This window comes from Plecotus auritus, assembly GCF_963455305.1.
Source record: "Plecotus auritus genome assembly, chromosome: 1".
Taxonomy (NCBI): domain Eukaryota; kingdom Metazoa; phylum Chordata; class Mammalia; order Chiroptera; family Vespertilionidae; genus Plecotus; species Plecotus auritus.
Window position 1 is genome coordinate 98,292,911 of NC_137770.1, and position 25,895 is coordinate 98,318,805.

The following is a 25,895-nucleotide window of genomic DNA, read 5'->3' on the forward strand; positions in this document are numbered from 1 at the left end:
GTGTTGTACATACACACTGAAATATTAATCAGCCATAAAGGAGTGAAATCTTGCCATTTGCAACAAAATGGATGCACTTTGAGAGTATTATGCTAGGTGAAATAAGTCAGAAAGAGAAAGACAAAAACCATATGATTTAACTTATATGTGGAATCTATGAGAAAAAAAAAAACCACAAAAAACAAAAACCAAACTTATAGACACAGAACAGATGGTTGCCAGGTGACTCGGGTAGGCAAAATGGGTGAAGGGAACCAAAAGATACAAACTTCTAGTTATAAGATAAACAAGTCATGAAATGGAACATACAGCAGGGGATTATAGATAATATTTTACCAACTTTGTATGGAGACAAATGGTCAATAGACTTATTGTGACAATTTTGTAATGTATATGTCAAATTACTATATTGTACACCTGAAACTAATAGAGTATTGTATTTTAGTTATATCTCAATATAAATAAATAAATAAATAAATAAATAGGTGACATACTCAAGGGTATCTGGGATATCTCTGCTTGTCCTTTTCCCTGCCAGTGTGGCTGTGACGGTTATAAATTAACCAAGTTCTTGTCAACCCACACATTCGTTTTGTGTTTCAAATTACTGAATAATCTTTTTCTTGTCTGTCATGTTCTTGAGAATATAGATTGATTTAAAATATATATAAAGATGTTTATATATATGTATGTGGCTGTATGTATGTGTGTACATACAACCACATACATATATGTGTATACATAGTGTCTCTGTGTGTGTGTAAAGGGAAAATACAATGTATTTGGACCAGACAGGCCTGAATTTATATTTCAGTTGTATTAGTCACTAGCTGTGTTATATTTACATGTGATATAATGTCCATGAGTCTCATTTTATCACCTATAAAATAGGAATGATAGGAATAATCTCATAGTGTAGCTGTGAGGATAGACTATACAATGTATTTCAAATACTTGATATAGTGCCCGACTTCCTTTAGTAGGCATTCAACAAGTGGCATTGTTAGTAGTTAGGCACAGATTCTTAAAAGTTATATAAATTTAGGCAACAAGTTTGGCAATTTATAATATATTTAACTATAAAGTACATATATGTTATATATAGACAGTATATGTATTATATATGCACATATACCATAGAAGTCAGTAATTCCACTCCTTGGAATTTATTTGGGAGAAATGAGGTATATTTCCACAAAATTACCTATATGCAGATGTTTATAGCAGCTTTTTAAATAATTCCAAAAGCTGAAAACAACCCAAATGTCCATCAACTGATGAATGGATATACAGATTATGTTATATCCATACAATGGAGTACTACTCAGTGATATAAAGGAATTAACTGATACATGTAGTAATATGAACAAATCTCAAAAAGCATTAAGTGAAATAAGTCAAATTCAAAAGGCTACCTACCATGTGAATCCATTTATCTGACATTCTAGAAAAGGCAAAACTATAGGGATAAAAATCACATAAGTGGTTGACAGGGGTTGGGTGTAACATGATGGCATTGACTATAATGGTGCACAGGGGAACATTGTATAAAGATAAGTATTATCAGAATGGATTCTTGTATCGATAAGAATAATAGAAGTATAATACGGACCAAAAAAGCAATTGTCTGTGAAATATCTAGAGTATCTACACTAATAAAAGAGAAAGATGCAAATTGACTGTGCCTTCGTGACGCCCACCAGCTCCGGGGTTAATTTGCATATGCAGGCGCCAAGCAGCCAAGGGCGGGGTAGGACACCTGTGTTGTCGCCATGGTGATGACGCAGGCATTCCACACCGCCCCAGCCGCTCTGGGCCTCTGGGCAGTGTGGGAAGGCAGAAAGACGGCAGCTCCGGGCTGGAGCAAAGGCAGAAATGCGGCTCCAGGCTGGAGCGAAGATGGTGCTGGCAGCCAGGGGAAGGAAGGCCCATTCTTGCGCGAATCTTCCTGCATCGGGCCTCTAGTCTTTATATCATGTTTAAAGACCTGTAAACAGTGAGATATATTATCTATAAGTACATAACTATGTATTTGAAAATGATGAACCCAAATTCATGCAAGTGTCTCACTTTGGGGGTGGGATGGAGGGAGGGAATGTGAACAGTCAGTGTGATGCATGTGTTGGGGTGGAGGAATTTTTTAAGGAGGCAAAACAGCAAACTGTTTTTCAATTTAAAATAAGGTTTATAATTGTAAAGAATGTCATCAGTATTATAAATAGGTATATTTAGCTGCAAATATATATATGTGTACAGTATCTCTGGAAGGATATACAACAAACAGGTAAGTAATAATATCAGGGAGGATTTGTAGTTCTGAGAGTTGGAGGTGGCAGAAAGATTTACTTTACATTGTATCTTTTTTATACTTTTTGAATTTTGTTTTTTTACATGTATTTTTATGTGAATATAAACATAAATGAATGCATATAGTTTTTATAAAAATAATTGCCAAAGATTATGGGAAATATAATGGCACAAAACCAGGGAAAATATCTGATTTGTTAATTTTCTTAATGTTGGTGATATGAAATTTATTTTTGACGTGTAACATGTTGGAATTATGTACTATTAATGAAATTAGAAAATGCAATAGAAATAGCACATTTAAATTAGATTTTTTGTAGTTTTATTTTCTTACATTACATATAACATAAATCCAACTCAAACTAGCATAAACCCAAAGAAAAAAAGGGTTACTGTACCCAGGAAGTCCAAGAAATGGGTAAGAATTTGTTTGGTCCTTGTGGGTCTGGGGACACAAATGATGTCATCAGGATTATTTTCTCCTTAGGCCTAATGGTGTAGAGCAACCTGGATCATATCTACGTGAGTTCATCCTATCCTCCAGGACTGAACAAGATCACTGTGGCATAGGCTAAGGGCATTTCCCTTCAAAAAAGATGTGCTGGCCAGATAAAAACATATCTGATAGAGGAAGGAGGTTGTAAAGCCACAAAGTTTATCATAGCTTTGAAGACGGACTTCAGTGCCTCGGCAGAAGATTAGATTTTTGGAATTGATAAATTAGGTTGATTGCTGTGACACAACACCAAATCTTTATAACCAACTAAATGTGGAAAGTGAAATGTTCAACTCCAAAACTCAGGAATTTAAATAAAGTTTTCATGATTCTATTTTTATGGCAGAGCTTTCTTAAGCAGAATCTTCATTGTGGCATTTTCCTGCTAGAACATGGGTTTATATTTTTGGGTAGTGTTTTTTTTCCCCTGGAAGTACCAGGTAAAAAATAGTCAGAATAATCAATTAAGGTAACATTTATTTAGCAAATTGTCTGTTACCTGTCTCATATTGATATTCCTTAAATACATGTAAGTTTAATATGATATGTGCTTTTTTGTGTGAATATTTTTTACTGGCCATGGACACAGTGGGTATCTGTGTCTCCCAAGCTACTATTTCAGTCACATTTTATAATATACTGAAAGTTGGCAAAGTTGTTCATTATTGGCATCAAGAACCAGGCACCTATTTTTATTTGAAGTGCTTTTTAATAATTTATGAGAATGTTTCATCTATAATTCTAGAATGTGACATAAAACAAGTGCTAATTTAATTTTTTAATTAAATTGATTGGGGTGACATTGGTCAGTAGGACCATACAGGTTTCAGGTGTGGATTTGTATGTTACAAGATCTGTGTATTTCACTGTGCGCCCACCACCCAAAGTCAAGTGATCTTCCTTCACCTCATATTAGATCCCTCCACTCCCTACCTTCCCTCCCTGTGGCAGCCACCACTCTGCTGTCTGTCCATGAGTTTGTTTTATAGCCTACATACGAGTGAAATCATATGGTTCTTAACTTTTTCTGCATGACTTATTTCACTTAGCATAATGTTCTCAAGGTCTATCTATGTTGTCACAAATGGCATATTTTCTTATGGCTGAGTAGTATTCTATTGTATAAGGTAACTGTTAGAATTTGCTAGCCCAGCTAGAGAAAAGTTAATTAATTTAGTGCCTAAATGTATACACAAAGGTCCAAACTGCTGAATGTTTTTATAATTCTCCATTATTAAAATAGAAAAGTGGCATTGTTTAGTGATCACTTATATTACACTATGATCCGGATTTCACAATTTGTCTTATGACTTCATCCTTATGTAAGAAAATAATTCCAGTAAGTCATATGAGTTCAGCAAAATTAGTGAATTTCTGCCTCTGTTGCCATTAGTGTAGTTTGTGAGATGTGTGATTATAATTTGCTCTGTATTATCTATCAAGCATCATTTAAAGTGAAAGACATTGTTTTCATGCAAATTAAACTCCAAGTAAACAAAACTGAAATCTGATTTTGCAGTACCATATTTTAAAAGTTAAGAACATTTTGGCTATGCCTGAAATCCAATAGGAATGATGATTGGAAGGTGGCAATTCTTTTAAAATTACTAGTTTGAACCCTATAGAAATACTGATTGCAGAACCTTTAATTTGAATTTTATAGGCAGAGAGGAACAATAGCATTTCTTTTATAAAATATCTCTAATATTCAGGATTGCTCCCATTCTCCCTTTATAGACTTTTTTTTCCTGCAGAAAAGGAACAGAAAAGGTTAAATCATATCTGTAGGAATCAGTCTTGTGTGTGTGTGTTTTTAATGTTAAATATCAAAGATGGCTTAACAACATATTTAGAATTTTCTGAGTTTTACTATTAATAAAGTTAAAAGAAAATCTAGTCTGATCAGGCAGTGGAGCCACATTAAATTTGTATCTGAAACACCCAGTGCGCTTATCTCAACTCTTGATATTGCTCTGAACCCCTGTTCCACATTCTGAATTCTGTGTTAAAGTTAAACATTGCAGAAGGGCATATATCTGATGATACAGATGAATAAGGTTGAAGTTTAGAAATGAGCAAAGTTGGTATATTTAATAGGTTCAAGTCTACAGTATTTCTGTTATTGATATAATTGGATTATTTTGTGGAAACTTATTAAACATTCCTAAAAATACTGATAGGTTTAAAACTATCATAAATTTAAGACTCCTATTCATACTATAGTACTGTATTTTAATATATCAAACTAATTTTAAATTTCTTAAAATATTTGATTGCTTGCAGGCAAAGTTGTTAGCCATGCAACAAGCCAGAGAAACTGCAGTTCAACAGTACAAAAAACTGGAGGAAGAAATCCAGACACTTCGAGTTTATTACAGGTAAAATTCTTTTTAGCCTGGTCATAAGTGAGTGTTGGTTTGGGAAATGCTTGTACCCAATTTTACAGTGGTGAATGAGGAAATAAATACCTCAATGAAATTAAACATCATGTACTCAAAGCATTTTTTATAATTTACCTCTTTTCCTTCCTGCATTTGGTAAGGTTTAAGTTTAGAATCCCATCAGATTTATAAAACTTATATAACTCATAACCAGTTGTCTAAATGGAGCCTGGTCAGCTGTTGAACTATTGACTCACCTAAATGCCACCTCTAAAATGATGACATGTATTTTCAAAGTGGTACATGAATATCAGTAATAACAGCCTTTCACCTATTACAGTATAACTAGAGGCCCCATCGATGAATTCATGCACGGGTGGGGTCCCTCAGGGTGGCCTGTGGGGATCGATCGGGGATCAGGGCCCCAGCTCACGCCTCCAGGCTCGCAACCCCAGCTCGCGCCCCCCAGCCCCGCAGCCCCTCCTTGCACCCCACTGTAGCCTGGTGCCCACCCCCTCACCTGCTCCAACATCCCGCCGGCAGGGCGATCGATCGGGCCGGGCGCCCCTGCCTGGCTTCCTCAGTGCCTGTGAGCCGGGTGGCGGCGCTGCCTCCCGCTGCTGCCGCTGGTCACCGTCTGTGTGGCGATGGATCAGCAGGGCGATGGGGCCCTGCTCGCACCCCCCTTGGCCTGGTGCCACCCGCTCACCTGCTCCACCATCCCGCCATGGTCCCGCTCTCCTTGGGGCCCATCAGGGCCGGCAGTGCCTCCTCTGCCCCTGCTGCCAGTGCTGCATCACCGATGCCCGCCATTTTTGCACCACCCTCTCGTGGTCAGCACATGTCCCAGTCTCCCAGTCGAACTCTAGGTGGAACAACCTCCTGAGGGGACAATTTGCATATTAGGCTTTTATTATATAGGATATGAGAAGTTTCTAAAGGAATGCCACTGAAGGATTTTTAAGCTTTATTTAAGTTATGCTGCAAGAGTAGTTGTGAAATTAATTCAGTAGATCACACTGGCATTTTTTAATGGAAAAAAATATATAAATGGCAGAGTGCATCTCTTGTAAGAAGGGGTGAATACTGTTTTATGATACTTTTGTTTCAGTTTTGTGTTGCATGAGAGAGAAAGAAAAAGAGAGAGCACTAAGATTGTGTATGGGGCTATGTATAAAATATATAACCTCATAGTGGATCATGATTTTAAAAAAGATTTGAAAAATGATGTACAAATTTCTATATATGCTTTGATACTTACTGAGATTGAGAAAAAAAAAACCTCAAGTCTGAAATGCAAGTACTCACTAACTGGGGCTATAGGTTATTGATAGATTTTTAGAATTTTGACCTTCTTTTCAGAATAATGTTAAGTGCATAAAATGCAATAGATCAAAATCAATTTTACTGAAATACAATTATGAAAGTATTATCTCATGGTATTTAGTATATACATAAGTCATTATTAGTACATTAAATCCCTAACTAGATCTAACAGTAAGTCTATGAACAACTGTAATTTCAAAGTAATGAAGACGGTGAATGGTATTTTGGGGATAACTTAAAGTACTGAAATGTGACATGAAAATACCAATAGTGCCTGTGGGTACAAATTCTTAAGAACCACCAGTACCACTGGTGTAGTTTGTCACCTATATTCATAATTGTAGGAAATGCTGAAAAATAGATGAGATTTTTCCCCATCCTCAAACTATGTCTGCTGTGGAACAGTGTTACATATACAGTAGTTGGTTAGTGTTGTGAGATGAATTGTGTCCCTCAAAAAAGATATGTTGAAGTCCTAACATCTAGTACCTAAGAATTTGATCTTATTTGAAAATAGGGTCTTTACAGAGGTAATCAAATGAAGCCATTAGCATGGAAATTTGGACAGAGAGACACGTGCATAGAGGGAAGACTATACTGAAGACATGGGGAGACGATAACCTTGTCCCCGGAGTGATGCATCTACAGACCAAGGAACACCCATGATTGGCAGAAAACACTGAAAGTTAGAGGAGGTGTGGAATATTTCTCTCTTAGAGCTTAGCAGACATCTGGATTTTTAGCTTCCAGAACTGTGAGGCAATAAATTTCAGTTGTTTTAAGCCCCAGTTTGTGGTACTTTGTTATAGCAGCCCTAGGAAACTAATACAGTATGTTTGGTTGATGACTGTCTGTGGGAAATCATTTGCTTGCAGTTAGAAGCAGCGTTTATATGTGGCCATAAGTAGCCAGAATCCTGATAGTAGATGAAGACATACCATCCACTCACCCTTTTTTTTAAACTATAGAGTGAATATGACAGGCTTCCCTCTATTCTATACTAGAGGCCCAGTGCATGAAAATTCATGCACTGGAGGGGGGTCCCTCAGCCTGGCCTGCCCCCTCTCAGAGTCCAGGAGCCCTCAGGGGCGGGAGGCAACCTGGCAATCAGGGAAAGGCAATGCCCCATCATACCCCTGCTGCTGCCACTGTCGGCAGTGCAAGCCTCAGCCGGCCCTGGTTACCTGAGCCTCGTGTGGCCTTGGGCCACTGGGCAGCCGCCATCTGAGGCTTGCCTGTGCCTCGGGCATTGTCTGGGCAGCCGCCATCCGAGGCTTGCCTGCGCCAAGGCTGGCCCTGGGAGGCTGGGGGGCTGAGAGGACTGGGGGACTCCGGAGGCAGGCAGGGCTGAGGGGACTGTGTGCCACCATCTTGTGGCTGTGGGCACCACCATCTTTGAAGGTAGGGCAGTCAGTTAGTATTTCCCTCCTTATTGGCTGTTGGTGCCGCCATCTTTGAAGGTAGGGCAGTCAGTTAGTATTTCCCTCCTTATTGGCTGTTGGTGCCGCCATCTTTGAGGGTGGGGAGTCAATTAGCATATTCCCTTATTGGTTGTGGGCACTGCCATCTTTGCGACTGTGTGAGGGTCAATTAGCATATTCCTTCTTTATTAGATAGGATAATAAAAGCCTAATATGCTAAGTGTCCAGTCATCTGGTTGGCTTTTCAACCAATCAAAGCGTAATCCTATCTAATAAAAGAGTAATATGCAAATTGACCATCAATCTAACACACACAAGATGGCTACCCCCATGTGGTCAAAGATGGCTGCCCCCATGTGGACACAAGATGGCTGGCAGGGGAGGGTAGTTGTGGGCTATCAGGCCAGCAGGGGAGGGCAGTTGGGGGGGACCAGGCCTGCAGGGGAGGGCAGTTGGGGCAGACCAGGCCAGAAGGCGAGGGCAGTTAGGGGTGACCAGGGTGGCAAGGGAAGGCAGTAAGGGGTGACCGGGCCATCAGGGGAGGGCAGTTGGGGGGTCCAGGCCTGCAGGAGAGGACAGTTGGGGTGGGCCAGGCCTGCAGGGCAGGGCAGTTGGGGTAACCAGGCCTGCAGGGGAGAGCAGATGGGGGGGGACCAGGCCAGCAGGGGAGGGCCATTGTGGGGGACCAGGCCTGCAGGGGAGGGCAGTTGGGGACGACCAGGCCAGTGAGGGAGGGCAGCTAGGGGCAACCAGGCCTGCAGGAGAGAGAAGTTAGGGGAGACTAGGCCTGCAAGGGAGGGCAGTTGTGGGGGACCAGGCCTGCAGGGGAGGGCAGTTGGGGGGTCCAGGCCTGCAGGGGAGGATAGTTGTGGGGGACCAGACCTGCAGGGGAGGGCAGTTGGGGCAGACCAGGCCAGAAGGCGAGGGCAGTTAGGGGTGACCAGGGTGGCAAGGGAAGGCAGTAAGGGGTGACCGGGCCATCAGGGGAAGGCAGTTGGGAGTGATCAGGCCTTCAGGGGAGGACAATTAGGGACAACCAGGCCAGCAGGGGAGGGCAGTTAGGGGCAATCAGGCCAGCAGGGGAGGGCAGTTAGGGGTGACCAGGCCAGCAGGGGGGGGCAATTAGGGGCAATCAGGCCGGCAGGGGAGCAGTTCAGCGTCGATCAGGCTGGCAGGGGAGTGGTTAGTGGGTGATCAGGCTGGCAGGCAGAAGCGTTTAGAGGCAATCAGGCAGGCAGGCAGGCGAGCAGTTGGGAGCCCGCAGTCCTGGATTGTGAGAGGGCAGTTGAACATCCCTTGAGGGGTCCCTGATTGGAGAGGGTGCAGGCTGGACTGAGGGACACACACACCCCCCGTGCACAAATTTCGTGCACTGGGCCTCTAGTATGCTAATGATATGCTAAGGCTGCTCAACTGCTCGCTATGACATGCAATGACCACCAGGGGGTAGACAGTCGATGGGTCGACCAGTTTCTATGACGTGCACTGACCACCATGGGGCAGACGCTCCGACCGGTAGGATAGCTTGCTGCTTAGGTCCAGCCGATCGGGACTGAGCGAGACAGGCTGGCCATGCCCTGGAGCCCTCCCACGGTCCCTCCCTGCTGGCCAACCTCCCGCATCCCTCCCCAGCCCCGATTATGCAGCGGTCGGGTCCCTCAGCCTGGCCACCACCCTCTCGCAATCTGGGACCCCTCGGGGGATGTTGGAGAGCCAGTTTCGGTGGAATGACTGGTTGCTATGATGCGCACTGACAACCAGGGGGCAGACACTCAATGCAAGAGCTGCCTCCTGGTGGTCAGTGTGCTCCCACAGGGGGCATGCTGCTCAGCCAAAAGCCAAGCTCATGGCTAGTGAGCGCAGCGGTGGTGGCGGGAGCCTCTCCCGCCTCCGTGGCAGTGCTAAAGATGTCCGACGGCTCCCGGACTGTGAGAGGGCGCAGTCCAGGCTGAGGGACCCTCCCAAGTTCATGAATTTCATGCACCAGGCCTCTAGTATTTTATAACAGTGGATTCTCAACTGTAGTTGGGCATTAAAATTACCTGATGACCCTCTAGAAATACTGATCCCTATCCCATCTCAGACCAATTATATCTGAGTCTCTTGAGGTAGGACTCGGCTACCTGTGTGTTTAAAGCTCCCTAGAAATTCCCATGTGGGGCCAAGTTTGGGGGCTACACATTTAAGTTAGCTAAATTAAATTAGGGTCTCTTCTTGGTAGAATAATAGAAGCATATCTTAAGCCCTTTAGTAAGACTTATGAAAACGGTGTGATTTGTGCCTGGACCTTACAGTTGCCTCACCACATAGAAAGGAAAATTTTTATGGAAACTTCTTCTGCCATCCTTGTAGATAGGACAGCCGATGCTCAGTCAATAAAGGAACAGTGTCCATGAATTCCAAGAAGCATGTGATATTTTTTCATGAACTGATATTACTTTTTTAAGGTATGTTTTTATTGATTTCAGAGAGAAGAGGTGAGAGGGAGAGAGATATAGAAACATCAATGATGAGAGAGAATCATTGACTGGCTGCATCCTACACACGCCCTACTGGGGATCGAGCCCAAAACCGATGCAGGTGCCCTGCTGGGAATTGAATTGTGACCTCCTGGTTTATGGGTCGATGCTCAACCACTGAGCCACACTGGCCAGGCCTGGCATTATTATTTTTTTTTTAAATATATTTTATTGATATTTTACAGAGAGGAAGGGAGAGGGATAGAGAGCTAGAAACATCGATGAGAGAGAAACATCGATCAGCTGCCTCCTGCACACCTCCCACTGGGGATGTGCCCGCAACCAAGGTACATGCCCTTGACCGGAATCGAACCCGGGACCCTTCAGTCCGCAGGCCGACACTCTATCCACTGAGCCAAACCGGTTTTGGCATGGCATTATTATTTTTAAAAATATTTTTATTGATTTCAGAGAAGAAGGGAGAGGGAAAGATAGAAACACCAATGGTGACAGAGAATCATTGATTGGCTGCCTCTTGCACGGCCCCTACTGAAGAATGAGCCCACAACCCGGGCATGTGCCCTTGCCCGGAATCGAACCCGGGACTCTTCAGTCCACAGGCTGACGCTCTATCCACTGAATCAAACCAGCTAGGGCATGGCATTACTTTTTGAAAAAAGATACCTTGATGCCAAATCTTGACACTCTTCTTTGATAAATTGCAGAAGATTATTGAAAGATTTTGGAAAATAAAAACTTAAGTAGTTGTTTTCAAATACTTTTTGTAATCTACATGAATTTAACAGAGTTAAATGATCTTTTCTAAATAGTTAACAGTTATTGGCTCAAAGGTATGCTTTACAAGTATCCCTCTCACTGTTACTTTTTAACAATTACTGGCAGTAAAGTAAGTCTGCTGTGATTTGCTGTTGGACATCCCTGCCTCATGTGACCTTGCATAGAGGAGCCTCACCAAGACCACCTTTTTATAAAAGGAGAATTATAGTTCTTACCTAATAGAGTTGTTTTAAGTGTATACAGATCTTAGCACATAGTTGGCTTATTTTTAGTGCTCCACTAATGTTAAGAAAAATTTCTTTTTATAACAAAGTCAGTGAGATAGGAGTAAAATAAAAAACTATAATTTCACTGAAGCTAAGGAAGGAGATTTAAAAAATCAAATATTGCTAATGGTTAAGTAAAATAAGGACTAAAAGTATCTATTTTGTTTGAAATTGGGTCATCATTAATGACCTCCTCCACAGTGGTTTTAATAAAGTATTAGATATAGAAGCCAATTTTCTGTGAGTTGAGAAGTGATTAGAAGTAAAGAAGCATAGCAGTTTGGACAATAGAGTGGTCCTTGAAGAAACATGAATAAACAGCCCTTGGCCTGTGTAGCTTGATTTGTTGGACATCATCCAGTGCACCAAAAGGTTGCCGGTTTGATTCCCAGTCAGGGCACAAGCCCTTTATCTCTCTCTAAAAATCAATAAAAATATTTTTATAAAAAATAAACATAAAAAATAAATATGAATAAGGAAGATGTTAATGATAGTTGAGATGAAAGGAAGGAAGGTTAAGGATTTAGGGTTTTGGTTTTGAAAAATGGCAGATACTTGAGCATGTGTATGACTAATTGGAAGGAGCCAATAGAGAGAATTTTTATGAAAGAGGATTTCTAAAGTAGGATGAGATAGAATCTGCCAAATGCAGAACAGTTTGCCTTGAACAGAAAGGTGATCACCTTGTGCTCATAGACAGGAGTGAAGGACATGTGAAGAGCTGTGAATGTAAAGTTCAGTTCACCATTAATCATTTTTCTGTGAAATAAGGGTCACTAAGGGCTTCTGAAGTGAGAAGGCAGGCAGCTTTGAAAGGAATACTGAAGGTAATGGGAGAAAATAACTGAATAAAGAAAAGAACAAAGTTAAGCAATCTTGAAGACTGATCTGGGAACGAATGCCATAAATTTGTATGAGTTCCAGTTTGTACAATTGTATAATTTAGCACAATTAACTGTCCTTCTATAGCAGCACCGAAGGCAAAGGATCAAAATGGTTCAAGATTATGAATTTGTAAGGCTAAAATTATGGAGAGAAGAGTGATTGATTGCACACTAGCAGAAGAGTTGTTGAAATGTTGAGAGATAGTCTAAGCTCAATAGGGCAAGAAATAAAATTGAAAGGACATGTATGTTGAGAGAAAAAGGAGGAATCAAGAAATCACAAATCTTGAGGAGATCATAGAATAAATGTAGAGGTGATACAAAAATTTAAGAGCTGAAAGGATTGGAAGTCACAGTCAGAAAGTGGAGCTATTTAAGATATGAGATGAAGCACTCGATCTGAGCAGTGACAAAGTTTAAGGCATTGCCTTAGAAATGGGTGGTTGGAATTGAGAGAAGGTGAGAGTCACTAGCTATGAAGTGAAAGATTTATGACACTAAAATATAAAATGCCCATTTGGATATTGTCTCTGAAAATACTGGCACAGGTTGGGGTACTGTGTAAATGTAATAATAGAAAGTGACCTAGCAATTGGTAGATAAAAGCTACATGTTGAAATGAAGAGTGATGTATAGTTAGATGTATCAAAAGAAGAAAACCGTCCAGTATGGGATGCATGAAAAAATGTGTTGTATCCCCTCGAGAAAAATAGGAAAGGTGTATCCTTCAGGGAGATCCATATTTTTGTGAAAAATAAAAGGTACAGAGAACTTTTGTGCATTGCTGATGGGAATGTAAAATGCTACATCTGCTGTGGAAAATGGTTTGGTGGTTCTTCAAAAAGTTACACACAGAAGTCCCATATGATCCAGCAATTCCCCACCTACCTATATAACCCAAAATAATTGAAAGCAATGGCTCAAACCAGATACTTGTGCACCAATGTTCATAACAGCATTTTTCACATTATCCAAAAGGATGAAACAACCCTAGTGTCCCTCAACCGATACATGAATAATCAAAATTTGTGTTACATATACCTACAATGGGATATTGTTAGCCATTAAAAGGAATGACATTCTGTTGCATGTTACAACATGGATGACTCTTAAAAACATACTGTGAATTGAAATAAGGCAGACAGAAAAGACAAATATATGATTCCCCTTCTACGAGGTACATAGAAGAGGCTAATTCATAGAAACAGAAAGCAGAATAGAGATTACCAAGGCCTAGGGAAGTGAGGAATGATGGTTGCCAGGAACTCGGGGAAAGACAGGAGAGTTATTGTTTAATGGGTACAGAGTTTTGGGGAAAAGTTCTGAAAATGGGTAGTGGTGATGGTTATGAAATATTGTCAGTGTACTTCATGCCACTGAATTGTACACTTAAAAATGGTTAAAATGGTGAGTTTTATGTTATTTTTTTACCACATTTTTTAAAGGTACAGAAAATGTTCTCTGAGGGTGTACAGAAATTTATTTTAAATGGAATAGTGGTAAGGTCTCTGAGATACAAAACTCTAGGAAGACAGAGACAATTGCTGTAAACAACAAAGCTTAAATTTCCTGGAAGTTTACATTCAGGTTTAAGTTGATTTAAATGAATATCCCCATTATTTCCTTACACCCTCAATAGATGGTGCCTATGAATCAATACATGAAACACAACTATTTCATAGAGATATTAGTTTTTCCTCAGAGTTTCCTGTTACAGAGGAAATAATAATCTTTATTGTTGAGAGTATTATAGATGTCCCCCATTTTCCTCCCATTGCTACCCCACCCCAGGTGTTCACTAAAAGTTCCATCCTATATAATAAAGAGGTAATATGCAAATTGGCTGTCACACCCTCACAACATGGCTGCCTACAACCAGGCCAGCAGTGGGGGTTAGTGAGGGATGACCAAGCAACTGAGCAAGCAGGCTGTGTGGGGCAACCAGGCCGGGAGAGGGGGGCAGTTGGGGGCAATTAGGCTGGTAGGGGGCCAGTGAGTGGCGACTAGACCAGTGGGGAGGGCAGTGGGGGCGACCAGGCCGGTGGGGGGGGGGTGCAGTTGGGGGCGGCCAGGCCAGCAGGGGGTGCAGTTAGGGGCAATTAGGCTGGCAGGGGGGCAATGAGGGGCAACTAGGCCAGTAGGGGAGCAGTTGGGAGCAACCAGGCCGGTGGGGGAGCAGTTAGGGGGGACCACACAGGCAGGCAGGTGAGTGATTAGGAGCCAGTGGTCCAGGATTGTGAGAGGGATGTCCAACTGCTGATTTAGGCCCGATCCTAGGGCCTAAATCGGCAGTTGGACATCCCCCAAGGGGTCCTGAATTGGAGAGCGTGCAGGCTGGGCTGAGGGGACCCCCCCTGCCCCCCCCCCCCGCACGAATTTCATGCACTGGGCCTCTAGTTCCTATATAAAGAAAAGTAAGGCTAATTCTGTCATTTTCATGTGTACATGCATATGAAGAATTCATATTGGATTTCATTTAGCAAAGTTTAAGAAAAAATAATTTTCCATATTTCAAATTTTATACTTCCACATATATATGGTGCTGGATGCTAGAGCAAGTCACTGTCAGCTTGCATGTAGACCATGAAACTAAATGAATATGAGAATAAGCCTCAAGAGTAAGTCTGGCCATGGTCAGGGCACACATCAATCTCTCTCTCTCTCAAATCAATCAATAAATTTAAAGAATAACTCTGTCTCTCAACTTTACAACAGCCAAAGCAGTGGAGGATATTTAGTCTTAAGGGCAGATTAAAATTGATGGGTACTATCATTTTCCCTTGCCTTTAATTCTACCAATTAGTGATACTGACCTTTTTATTCCTCAAAAAAAAATTATATTTTGCTGGATTATGCTAAGAGCTACTATTACTTAAGCACTGCATTTCCCTGTATAAAAGTAAGGAATATCTTCTATGTATATGAAAGCCTAGGCGCCATTATGATGGGTCATTATGATGCACACTGACCACCAGGGGGCAGACGCTCAATGCAGGAGCTGCCCCTTGGTGGTCAGTACACTCCCACAGCCAACCTCCTACAGCTGGCCAGGGACTGGGTGAGATGGCCTCGATTGCCCTGATAGCTGGCCAAGCCAAGGGATCCCATCCATGCACAAATTTGTGCACTGGGCCTCTAGTGGTAATATATTTTTCTGAGTTTCTCTATTCTGTTCATTTCCTCTGAGTTGTAGAAGACTTTGGGGTACTAAGAAAAGGAAATGTTGGCCTTTGTTTCTGTTGGTGGAGTAAGAGAAGAGGCAAGTGAGGTGCATGGGTGAGGATACTAAACTTATAACTGACAGCTCTTTCGCATTAAGCGGAAGGGATAGTGGGAGAGGAATAACAATAGAATATTTTATTTTATTTTATTTATGAGAAAGAGAGAGAGAGAGAGAAGGAGAGAGGAAGGGAGGGAGGGAGGGAATGGGGAGGAAGAGAGAGAGAGTGAAACATCATGTGAGAGAGACACATCGACTGGTTGCCTCCTGCATGCACTCCGAGGAACAAACCTGCAACCCAGGTATGTGCCCTCAACCGGGAATTGAACCTGCGACCCTTTGGTGCACAGGCCAACCTCTAACCATTGAGCACACTGGCCATGGCAACAATATATGAGTTAAAATAAATTTCCTTTAATACAAAAGTGCTAAGAAGTATTAGTACTTCCTTGTTGCTGTGCTGATTGTTGAATTCTTTGCAATAGCTTTGTTACTGTAAATCTAAACAGTTCCAACAGGGAAGTGTCTTAAACTGGTAAGGGTTAGATTTGTATTTGGTAATGACTCTTTCCTGTTGTTATAAACCTGTAGTGCTGCATTCCTAAGTTCAGGAGGCATAATAATAACAAACTCATTTCTAATCAAGAGACTGCCTTGGTTTCAATGTTGGCTGATTTTATAGTGCTTCCTTATATTTTCTTTTGCTTAAAGAGTGTAAATTTAATGTGTATATAAGAATGAGATCCTGTTGTTTGGTGCCAATGACTAGGATTTAATATACTTACTTATAATAACAGCAGTTTATATTTTAAAACTTTATTATGTGTAATTGCATGTAGAAAGTTGTAATGCCTTTTAAAACATGGTAAATTTCATTTTTGACCAACTATTGAATAGAATGCTCAATATTTTAAGATAGTAAGTTTCCTATGAATGTGCTAGTATTTTTTAAATAAGTAAATAGAATACTTACATAATGAAAACTATACTAAACATAAACTCTATTCACTGCATCCGTTATGTACATTTCAAAGTCATAGGAGCCATAAAGATAGAGCCAATAAAAGAAATATACTCAAAAAGAGAGTGAAATTCTTAATTTTCCTCTATGTTCTTTTTATAAATTTTATTTAGTATGGGTCTTTGACTTTTTACATACACTCTTTGCCTGAATGTATGCAAATCTTAGGAATCAAAAATATTACTGTCACTAGGATCTGGTCAGGGGTTTTTATGGTGGTGATGGTTTCTCGTTGAACCAGATGTTCTCTCAGTCAGAACTATACACTGATAAGGTAGCACGCAAACCCCAGCCATGAGCAGCTGTGTTCTCACAACATATCCCTCATCAAAAGCAGTTGAACACTGGATCCCGACCTCACTAGTTCTGAGTTCTAATCATTTGTGCTAATTGGGCTACCTTGCAACATAAACATTTTGTCACATCTTTATTTTCCACAGGCATTAACTGTCCGTGGATCTGTGTTGTGGTTCCATACTGCTAAGCTATTATTAAAAAGAACAACAAAAAAATGTAGGCAAGCTCCGAATTTTCTAGGTTTCAGTTTTGACACGTAAGGCTTTTTCTAATTCTAACCTATTTTGAAATTTTGTCCCCCTTTCATATGAGGTAGATTAAATTTTTGTTGAGTTATATTTAGAATTAAAAGCTATAAGAAAATATGTCTTCTTTACCATTAAGATGTACCTATTTTCAAGGCCTTTGTAATGTATAGCTTGCTTCACCTTTACTGTTTAGGTCACCATATGTATTTATTGGTAACTCTAAAGTGTCCAACAAAAAGAAAATTAAAGTGAAGTTTCAAAAACAAAACCTTAAAGTTTTTATTTTTTACCAGTCCAGTGATTTGAAATATAATTATTAGAGATTCTTTCTTTCCTCCTCTCAACATTATAGAATGTGACATTTAATAAGTTACTTAACTTCTGAATGTCAGTTTCTTTACCTCTAACAGAGATCATATCTGACCTACTTATTATGAAAATCAATGAGATGATATATATGTATGTTTTTGAAACTGAAAAGCACTATACAAAGGAAATATGTTAATAGTATTTTTGATAAAATTACTTTAAGAGTTTTACTTTATTGCCCTACCGGGTTAGGCTCAGTGGAAAGAACATCGGCCTGCAGACTGAAGGGTCCTGGGTTTGATCCCGGTCAAGGGCATGCACCTCGGTTGCAGGCTCAATCCCTGGCCCTGGACGGGGTGTGTGCAAAGACAACCAATCGATGTGTCTCTCTCACATCGATGCCTCTCTCTGTGTGTCTCTCTCCCTTCCACTCTCTCTAAAAATCAATGGAAAAATATCCTCAGGTGAGGATTAACAAAGAGGCTATCCTACTGAACTATTTTGTATCTTCTATGACTTTGCATCCAGAGGACATTTTTGCATTATTGGATTTCACTATTTTCTGTTTTATACCAACAGTAAGTTACAAGAATAAGACTAAAATTCATTATTAGATCTCAACTGTTATCTGTTATTTTATAAAATGATCCAGCCTTCTCTTTTTAGATCAGTTTATAAAATATCTTGCCATTTAATAATTGTGGCTTTCAAAAGGCCCAGAGTTAGAATCGCCTTGCCAAGTATAGGTCCTGAAGTTTACTATCTGTTAACATTATTTCTATCACCTGGACAAATTTAATTTTGTATTTTGTTAGATAAAAAAATAAAGTGTCTCCCTTAGTCTTGGCTTTTAGAATCACCATTAATATAATTCTACAGATGCCAGTTGCCTTCTATTTAGGTAATCTTTGATTTGTTCTTTTTCACAAATATAATCAGTAACCAAATTTTGCTAAATTTTTTTCTTGCATTGTCTATTATTTTTACCATCTTATTTTTCAAAGTTCCTACCTTAGACCAGACTCATATAATCCCATGCCCAGGCTTTCCTTGCTACTTTATCTACTTGTCTCCATTCCTTACTTCTCTTAAGATTCCTGAAACATAACATTTTTATCCTCTCACTCAACCATCAGCAGTATTTAATGATGTCACCTTACCTGTATAATAAATCCAAACTTTTTAACCTAACATTCATGAACCCTTGATTTTGCTGCCAACTCTCTTTCTGATTTAATGTTTCACCAACTGTTTTTTTACCTTCCAATTTCATTCACATTTGTGTCACGGATGCAGTACACTGCCTCACACATAGTAGGTACTCAAAAATGTTTGTTGTAGTGCACTCACTATTATTTGCACTTCCAAAATGAGTCATTCATTATTTCCTAGACTACCTGAAATTTCCCACTTCAGTGCTTTCCCTTATGTCACCTATGGTTCCTGGAGTATTTCATCTCTGTCCATCAGATTCTTATTGAGCCTCCAGAACACAACTTAATTATCAACTATGCCATTAATCTTTTTTCTGATCTTCTCAACTAGAAGTGATTTCATCCTACCTAAAACTATCACAGTTATTCACAGTGGCTCTCTCACATATTTGTTTGGTAAATATTTGCCAACCAACGTAATAAACAATCAAATTTAACACTAGATTGAAAGTTTCTTTAGATTAAACGTTTCTTCTGCAGAGCAGTAGACTGTGCAATGCATATAATGATATTTCGATGATGAATGAAATGATTGGACGTAACATGGACCTAATCCAGCATATTAGATAATCATTTGCAGATGTGTGGGACAAAACGAGGTGTATCATCTGCCAGCAAAGTTTATTTTATCCAGGACAACGGTGTTCATAGTTGAAAACCATTTTCAGAAGCATTTGTTTGGATTTTACCTTTCTTGAAATTTAGAATAAATAAAAAAATGTAAAAATGAAACAATATCATTATCTCATGTTCATTGTAGTATTGTTTCTTACAGTGAAAAAAATAAATTAGAATCTTTTTGAAGGGTGTTTTCTTTAGTCAGTACATATTTAAAAATATTAAGTTAATTGTCAAAATAAAAACTGGAATACCTGCCAACATGGCACCTTTAGGATTATGGTATGTGCCTTAGTCAAGGTTCTTCAGAGAAACCAAAGCAATTAACTGGGTATATACAGGGAAGAGGTATATTTCAAGAAATTGTCTCATCTTGTTGTGGAGGCTAGCAAGTCCAAAATGTTCAGGCCAAGCCCGCTGGTTGGAGAACCAGGGAGAGTTGATGTTTCAGTCAAGACCCCCAAGATGCAGAATTCCTTCTGCCTGGGGGGAAATCTCAATCTTTCTCTTAAAGCCTTCAACAGATTGGCTGAGGCCCACCCAGATTGTGGAGAGTAATCTGCTTTCCTCAAAGTCTACTGATATAAATAGGCATATGCATTGGCCCGTGGATATCTCTCTAACCTCATTTCTTAACATGTTTCTACTCTTGCTTCACTCCAGCCTCATTAGCTGCCTTATTACCTCAAACATTCTAAGACTGCTCCCAACTCAAGGCCCTGGCTTCTTTTTTTCTCTTTCTGGAGTGATCTGCCCCCTCAAAGGGCACAAGTCTGCTCCCTCACTTTGTTCAACTTTCTGCTTAAATATCCTGACCACACTATCTAAAATAGCCTACCCACTCACTGCATCACTCTATTTGTTACCCTCCTTTATTCTCCTTCATAGTAGACATGCCTGCACAGCACTATACTATATTTGTGGATTGTCCTCTAGAGATTAAATTCTGCAAGGACAGGGATTTTGTTTGTTTTACACTGTATCTTATACCTGAATCGGTGCTCAGCTCATCTTTAATGGTCATTAAAAATTTTCTGAATGTAAGAATATATGCTTAAACATTGTGATACCTCAGCAATTTAACAGCAGGTTTTCTGGGGAGTGGGACTGACTCTAGCTGTTAGATGTATTGTACTAGTGTGTGTGCTAAATGAGAGGAGAGGAAATTTTAACTTGCATTTTATACCCTATAAAGTGTTTGCCTTTTTTTAATGAGTGTTACTTTTATGTAAAAATAATTTTGTAAATTTTAAAAGTAACATAATAACATGAACAACTTAAATGTGTTGCCTAGAAATAAATAAGCAATCTGAAAAATAGATAGTGTATAGATATATATGACAGTGAAGTTCATTTTCTTTAGTAGATTAGAGTTGTGCTTTACAAAAAAAAAGATGAGATATGTAAGGGAATGACAATCTAAAGTAGATTCACCTACTTTATTAGTTAGGTCTGTATAAATAATAACCTCACTTAGGCTTTTCGTTTGCCAAATATTTTACACTATTTTTAAAGTAGTTTCATTTCATAAATTCAAGTACTTTTAAAAAATAATATGTTAAGAAAAATATTACCAACTTTAAAAGAAGTATTAACCTTAACATTCTTACTATGGTAGAAGCAGGGGCCCATGACAGGTTAGTGAGGAAAAGAATGCCTTTTTAAAAAACCTTAATCCTGTGAACATTAGCTATGATCAGAAATGACTTGAAAGGAGAGAATTCCTTCATATTTCAAGAGACTGCACTCAGTAAACTATGTAGCATTTTTGAATTATAAATGTTTTCACTTTGCTTTCTATACATGACATATACACATAATTAAATGCATTAAAGTTTCATTGAATCTGAATGACTTTAAAATATTTGACAAATGGAAATAATAGTTAATAATTGAAGACCTTTGTTCAGAAACATTCTGATCCATTAATTGCAAAAACAATAAATAACAATGTTAACATACAGAACAAGATATAATAAATGGAGATCTTTGAGCTACTGTTGATTTCTATAAACTTTTTAATGCCACTGCTATCCCAAAGAGCTTAGCAAATATTGACTGAGGATGACAGTGATGATCCAGAGGTACTTTTAAGACTTGGTGGCACTGGCAGTACAGTTAGTATCCGGGACCTAACATTGTCATTTTGCCTCAGGGCCCTTTCACCTGAGCCTCTCCCAAAAGGACAAATATTTACCTGCCGTTAGGCATTTAAATGTGTAAATATTCCAGTCCCAATTATATGCGAAATAGCTAGAGTTTTCACTCTTTAAATCTTGCACTAGTTGTTCTCAGAAGTTTAAATTGATGTTTCAAAAGTTTGAAAAGGTAAAAATAGGCTAATTAAATGTTTTTCCAATAATTCCAAACAAAAATTTGTTTCATGAACTTAGTCAACATAAAAATATTTTATTCCTTTCACTATTTTAAACACAAGGTATTTATGAAACTTCTGAGTTTATCAGGGTTTAATTTGCTATTCTGTTTAGTTGTTAAGTTTTAAATGTTGTTCAGTATATCTTGTTCCCTTTGGGCTTATAAGGGCTTTATGACTATCAGTATTCTATTAATATAGCTCCAGTTATTTTCCCAAATAACTGGTTCTGATTAAATTAGAAATAAACAATATTCAGTTGCTATACAAAACAATCAAGAAATTCAAAAGCCTAGGGATTGGTTAGTTAAGTTTTATTAGACAGTATTGATCTGATAACTATTTCAATTCACTTCAATTCATGTAAAGTTTAGTTGACCTATCAAGCTCGGTTAGCTGTTCTGAACTGTAAAAAATGAAAATTTTCTAAAACATCAATTTGTTTCAGAAAGTTGGACACACTTCGATTCTGTTTGGTTTGGTTTCATTTGTTTTGAATATTTGTTTTGTTTTGTTGTATATGATTCAGGATTGAAATAATCCCTTTTTTACTTATTTTACTTTTACCTGAAAACTAAGATGAAATTAAAAGTAAAGTATCAGGAGGCCCGGGAGCTATGGGCAAGGATGCTGGCCTTGACCAGGCTGGCCAGATGCTGACACAATGATAAACAATCCACACAGACAATGGTGCGTCCCAAAGGTGGGAGCCCAAACCCAGCTCTGCTTCCTGGCTCCCCCACCTAACCTAGGCTCTCCCCTCCCAGACCTGATTCTCCACTGGCAACCCGCAACACCAAGACTGGGCCCAATCACCGGGCAGCAACCAGCCTGTTCCCTACCTATACCCCTCCCCCCTCACTCCCCAGGAGAAAGTCATCAGAGCCTCTCTGCAACTTGGAAGCCCTCATCAGTATCTTCCTCTTCATCACCCTTTCCTGCATCCCCCTTCCCTCCCAGCCCTGCTTCCGCTTCCACCTGAGTGGTCAACTGGCTGGCTGGTGGGTGGGTAGGGGTGGGGCATCCTGAGCCTTGTTCCCGCCCGGCTCTTAGTGTTACCTCCCAGATGGCTAACACGGTTGGGGATGGATAGTGTTGCCCTCAGCGTCCTTCCAGTCAGCGCTGGTGTTCCTGGTGTTCCTGGTCTTCTTTGTGGAGTTTGTGGCGGCGTTTGACAGCAGGCAGCACAGTTTCCTGCGTCGCCTCCATAGGAATCCTGGTGCAGCAGTTTGGGAGCCCAGTGGGCAATGCCCTGAGCACAGAGATCGTAGTGATGGCTGGGGGCATCATGGCCCCAGAAGGATGCTGCTCGCCTTCTCTGCTACCTCCTTGACCCATCTGTACCTGGGTACTGGGCTGCTCCCCGGCACCAGGTAGACCTGACCTTCACTCCACACAGGCCTGCTATTTCATTACTTCGCTCCCCGCCAATCCCTGGCCATGGGGCTGGCACTGACTGAGGTGAGCTTCTCCAGCTTTGCCTTTGCCCCACTCTCCCAATGGCTGCTCAGCCACTATGCCTGGCAGGGCCCCCCTACTGCTGGTGCCTGTCCTCTCCCTCCACCTGGTGGCCTGTGGTGCTCTCCTCTTCCCACTCTCCGGAACTGAGGACCCTGCCATGAGTGACCCTGGGGCTCAACTCGCCTCCCTCCTGCATCATGGCCCTTTCCTCCATCACACTGTTGCCCTCACCCTAATCAACCCTAGCCACTTCATTCCCTATGTGCACCTGGTGGCCCATCTCCAGGACCTGGATTAGGATCCACTGCTGCTGCCTTCCTACTCTGGGTGATTGCTATTTCTGACTTCCTGGGCCTATGGTTTCTGGGTGGCTGGGGAATGCAGGCCCAGGGCCTATGGCATGACTGCTAATGCTCTGGACCACCCTGACTGGGTGTCACTGGCCCTGTTCCCTGTGGCTCATGCTCCCACAGCCCTGGTGGCTCTAGCTGTGGCCTGTGGGTTTACATCAGGGGCCCTGACCCCAGTGGCCTTCTCCATGCTGCCTGAACTGGTGGGAACTGGAAGGATATACTGTGGCCTAGGGCTGGTGCAGATGGTAGAAAGCATCGGGGGACTGTTGGGGGCTCCTCTGTCAGGCTAGCTCCGCGATGTGACAGGCAACACACAGCTGCTTTTGTGGTGGCTGGGGCCTTCCTTATTACAGGGAGTGGAGTTCTCATCACTCTGTCCCACTTCTTCTGCTGCTCAGCTCCTACCTCCAAACCCCAGGGCCTTGTCACAGAGGCACTGGGTACCAAAGTCCCCCTGGCCACAGAAGCGCTAGAGAAGACTGAACTCCAAAAAGACCAGGAAGCCAGAGATTGGCAGCTGCAGTCTTCTCCTCTTGCCCCATATTGGTGCCCATAGAACCACAGTGCCATAAGCATCTTGATCTCTCTTTCACCACAGGAGGCCTGGGGCTCCTGCCATGTGCATTCCAGCCCTTTGTATTTTATTGAGGACTCCTATCTCTTCTTTGCTTCCACAGCCTTTTCTGCAGGATCCAAGAGAGCCTTCTACACTGAGCCATGAACCAATTGTGAAAATCAAAGGCCAAGAGTCTTATTATGTTTTGCAAGTGATCTTTAGTGTTGCCTACTAAGTTTCTTCTCTGAAGACAAATGTTTGGGAAAGAGAGATGCCCCTTTGAGATAAAATTGAATAAGAAAACTGAATAATAATCAGAACCTCAAAAAAAAAAAGTCAAGGATTAACCTTTTGTGTCCTAACTTGGTTTTTTAATAGGTATTTCTTTTTGGTTTTTAATTAGTAGCATGATTAAAAGATGACATAAAAATAGACTTAAATTATAATTTGCATAAAGAAAACATTATTTCTAAATCTGACTTGATTGGGCCTTTGTTGATCTTTTTATCTATAAAATTTTAATTTTGCATTCATTATTTTGGTACAATAGTGTTTTATTTCAGAACTAACACCACAGGAAGACCGATGGTGTAGATTCTAGTATCTATTATTAGAACCACTTTAAGCCTCAATTTTCTGACCTGTAAAATTGGAATTGTAATAATACCTGCCTCATATTATTTTTGAGAAAAAATAAATGAAATAATGCGTATCAAAAGCAATACCCAGGTACAGACTTAGATATTTAATAAATGTCAACTATTGTTATTATAATTCCTCTGCTGAGTTTATACTGACTTGTCATTCACTTTTCTTTAAGATTCTGTTAATACATCCCAATTTTTATTTTTTAATTTTTAGCATTTTGGCTCAAAATACAATATTGTGATTGCAATGTGGAATTATTTGGTTTTTCATTGGTACATTTTTACTGTAATTAGAGGTGCGTTTTTTTCTTGTTATAGGACACTTTGAAAAAATATTTAGTCCAGATGATGTACTTGAACTTAGATTTGACCATTTTTTGACAACTAGTTATTTTCAGAAGTTGTTTAGCCACTCGGGAATATTTTAATGTTCAGAAATCTGAGAATTAGATTTTCATTTTTCTTTTACCCTTTTAAAAACATATATTTATAGAGTACTAATTCATAATATACCATTTCTCACAATGCTTTCTGTTATAAATGTACCCCAGAAAATAATAAGGATGTAATTTTAAAGCTATGTTTCTAATTCTATCTTGTGTCTTGGATTTCCACATACATACTTTATCTTCTTTAATCCCTTTAACATCTTTAGGAGGTATTATCCCTCTTTACAGTTGAGGAAACTGAAATACAGAGCTTTGAACTAACTTGCCCTAGGACACAGCAGGGCCATAACAGAAATCTAAATTACCTAACCCCGTGGTCGGCAAACTGCGGCTCGTGAGCCACATGCAGCTCTTTGGCCCCTTGAGTGTGGCTCTTCCACAAAATACCTCGGCCTGGGCGAGTCTATTTTGAAGAAGTGGTGTTAGAAGTTTAAGTTGAAAAAATGTGGCTCTCAAAAGAAATTTCAATCGTTGTACTGTAGATATTTGGCTCTGTTGACTAATGAGTTTGCCGACCACTGACCTAACCCATCTGCTACTTGGGCCTTTAACTATGTACTTGACAGCTTCCCCTAACCCTCCCTCTCTCAGAATTACTGCTGAGGCAAAACTGGTACTTCAGTATTATTTCCTGATTTGGATATACTTGATATGTTTATCACATAAAACTCACCTCTGAGATCAAGTTAAAGACATGTTAAAATGATAATAGAATCTGACCTGCTTTGGAGTTTAACAGTCTTTGTCTGTGCTCAACCAAACTATACAGATTACAACCACAGCCAATGTC

At 40.2% G+C, this 25,895-nt stretch overlaps 1 protein-coding gene and 1 pseudogene across 5 annotated transcripts in view; both read left to right on the forward strand.

The window, feature by feature from the left end:
- Positions 1–25,895, forward strand: part of MIPOL1 (mirror-image polydactyly 1) — a 357,237-nt gene that overhangs the window by 215,469 nt on the left and 115,873 nt on the right. For all 4 annotated transcript variants that reach the window (XM_080641822.1, XM_080641823.1, XM_080641824.1 and 1 more), the window contains one exon: positions 5,087–5,181. In XM_080641822.1, coding sequence (XP_080497948.1) covers positions 5,087–5,181 — 95 coding nt within the window. The remainder of the gene's footprint in view (positions 1–5,086; positions 5,182–25,895) is intronic.
- On the forward strand, positions 22,723–24,025 carry LOC308246178 (monocarboxylate transporter 13-like; annotated as a pseudogene). The gene has a single exon. The product of its transcript is annotated as a monocarboxylate transporter 13-like (transcript).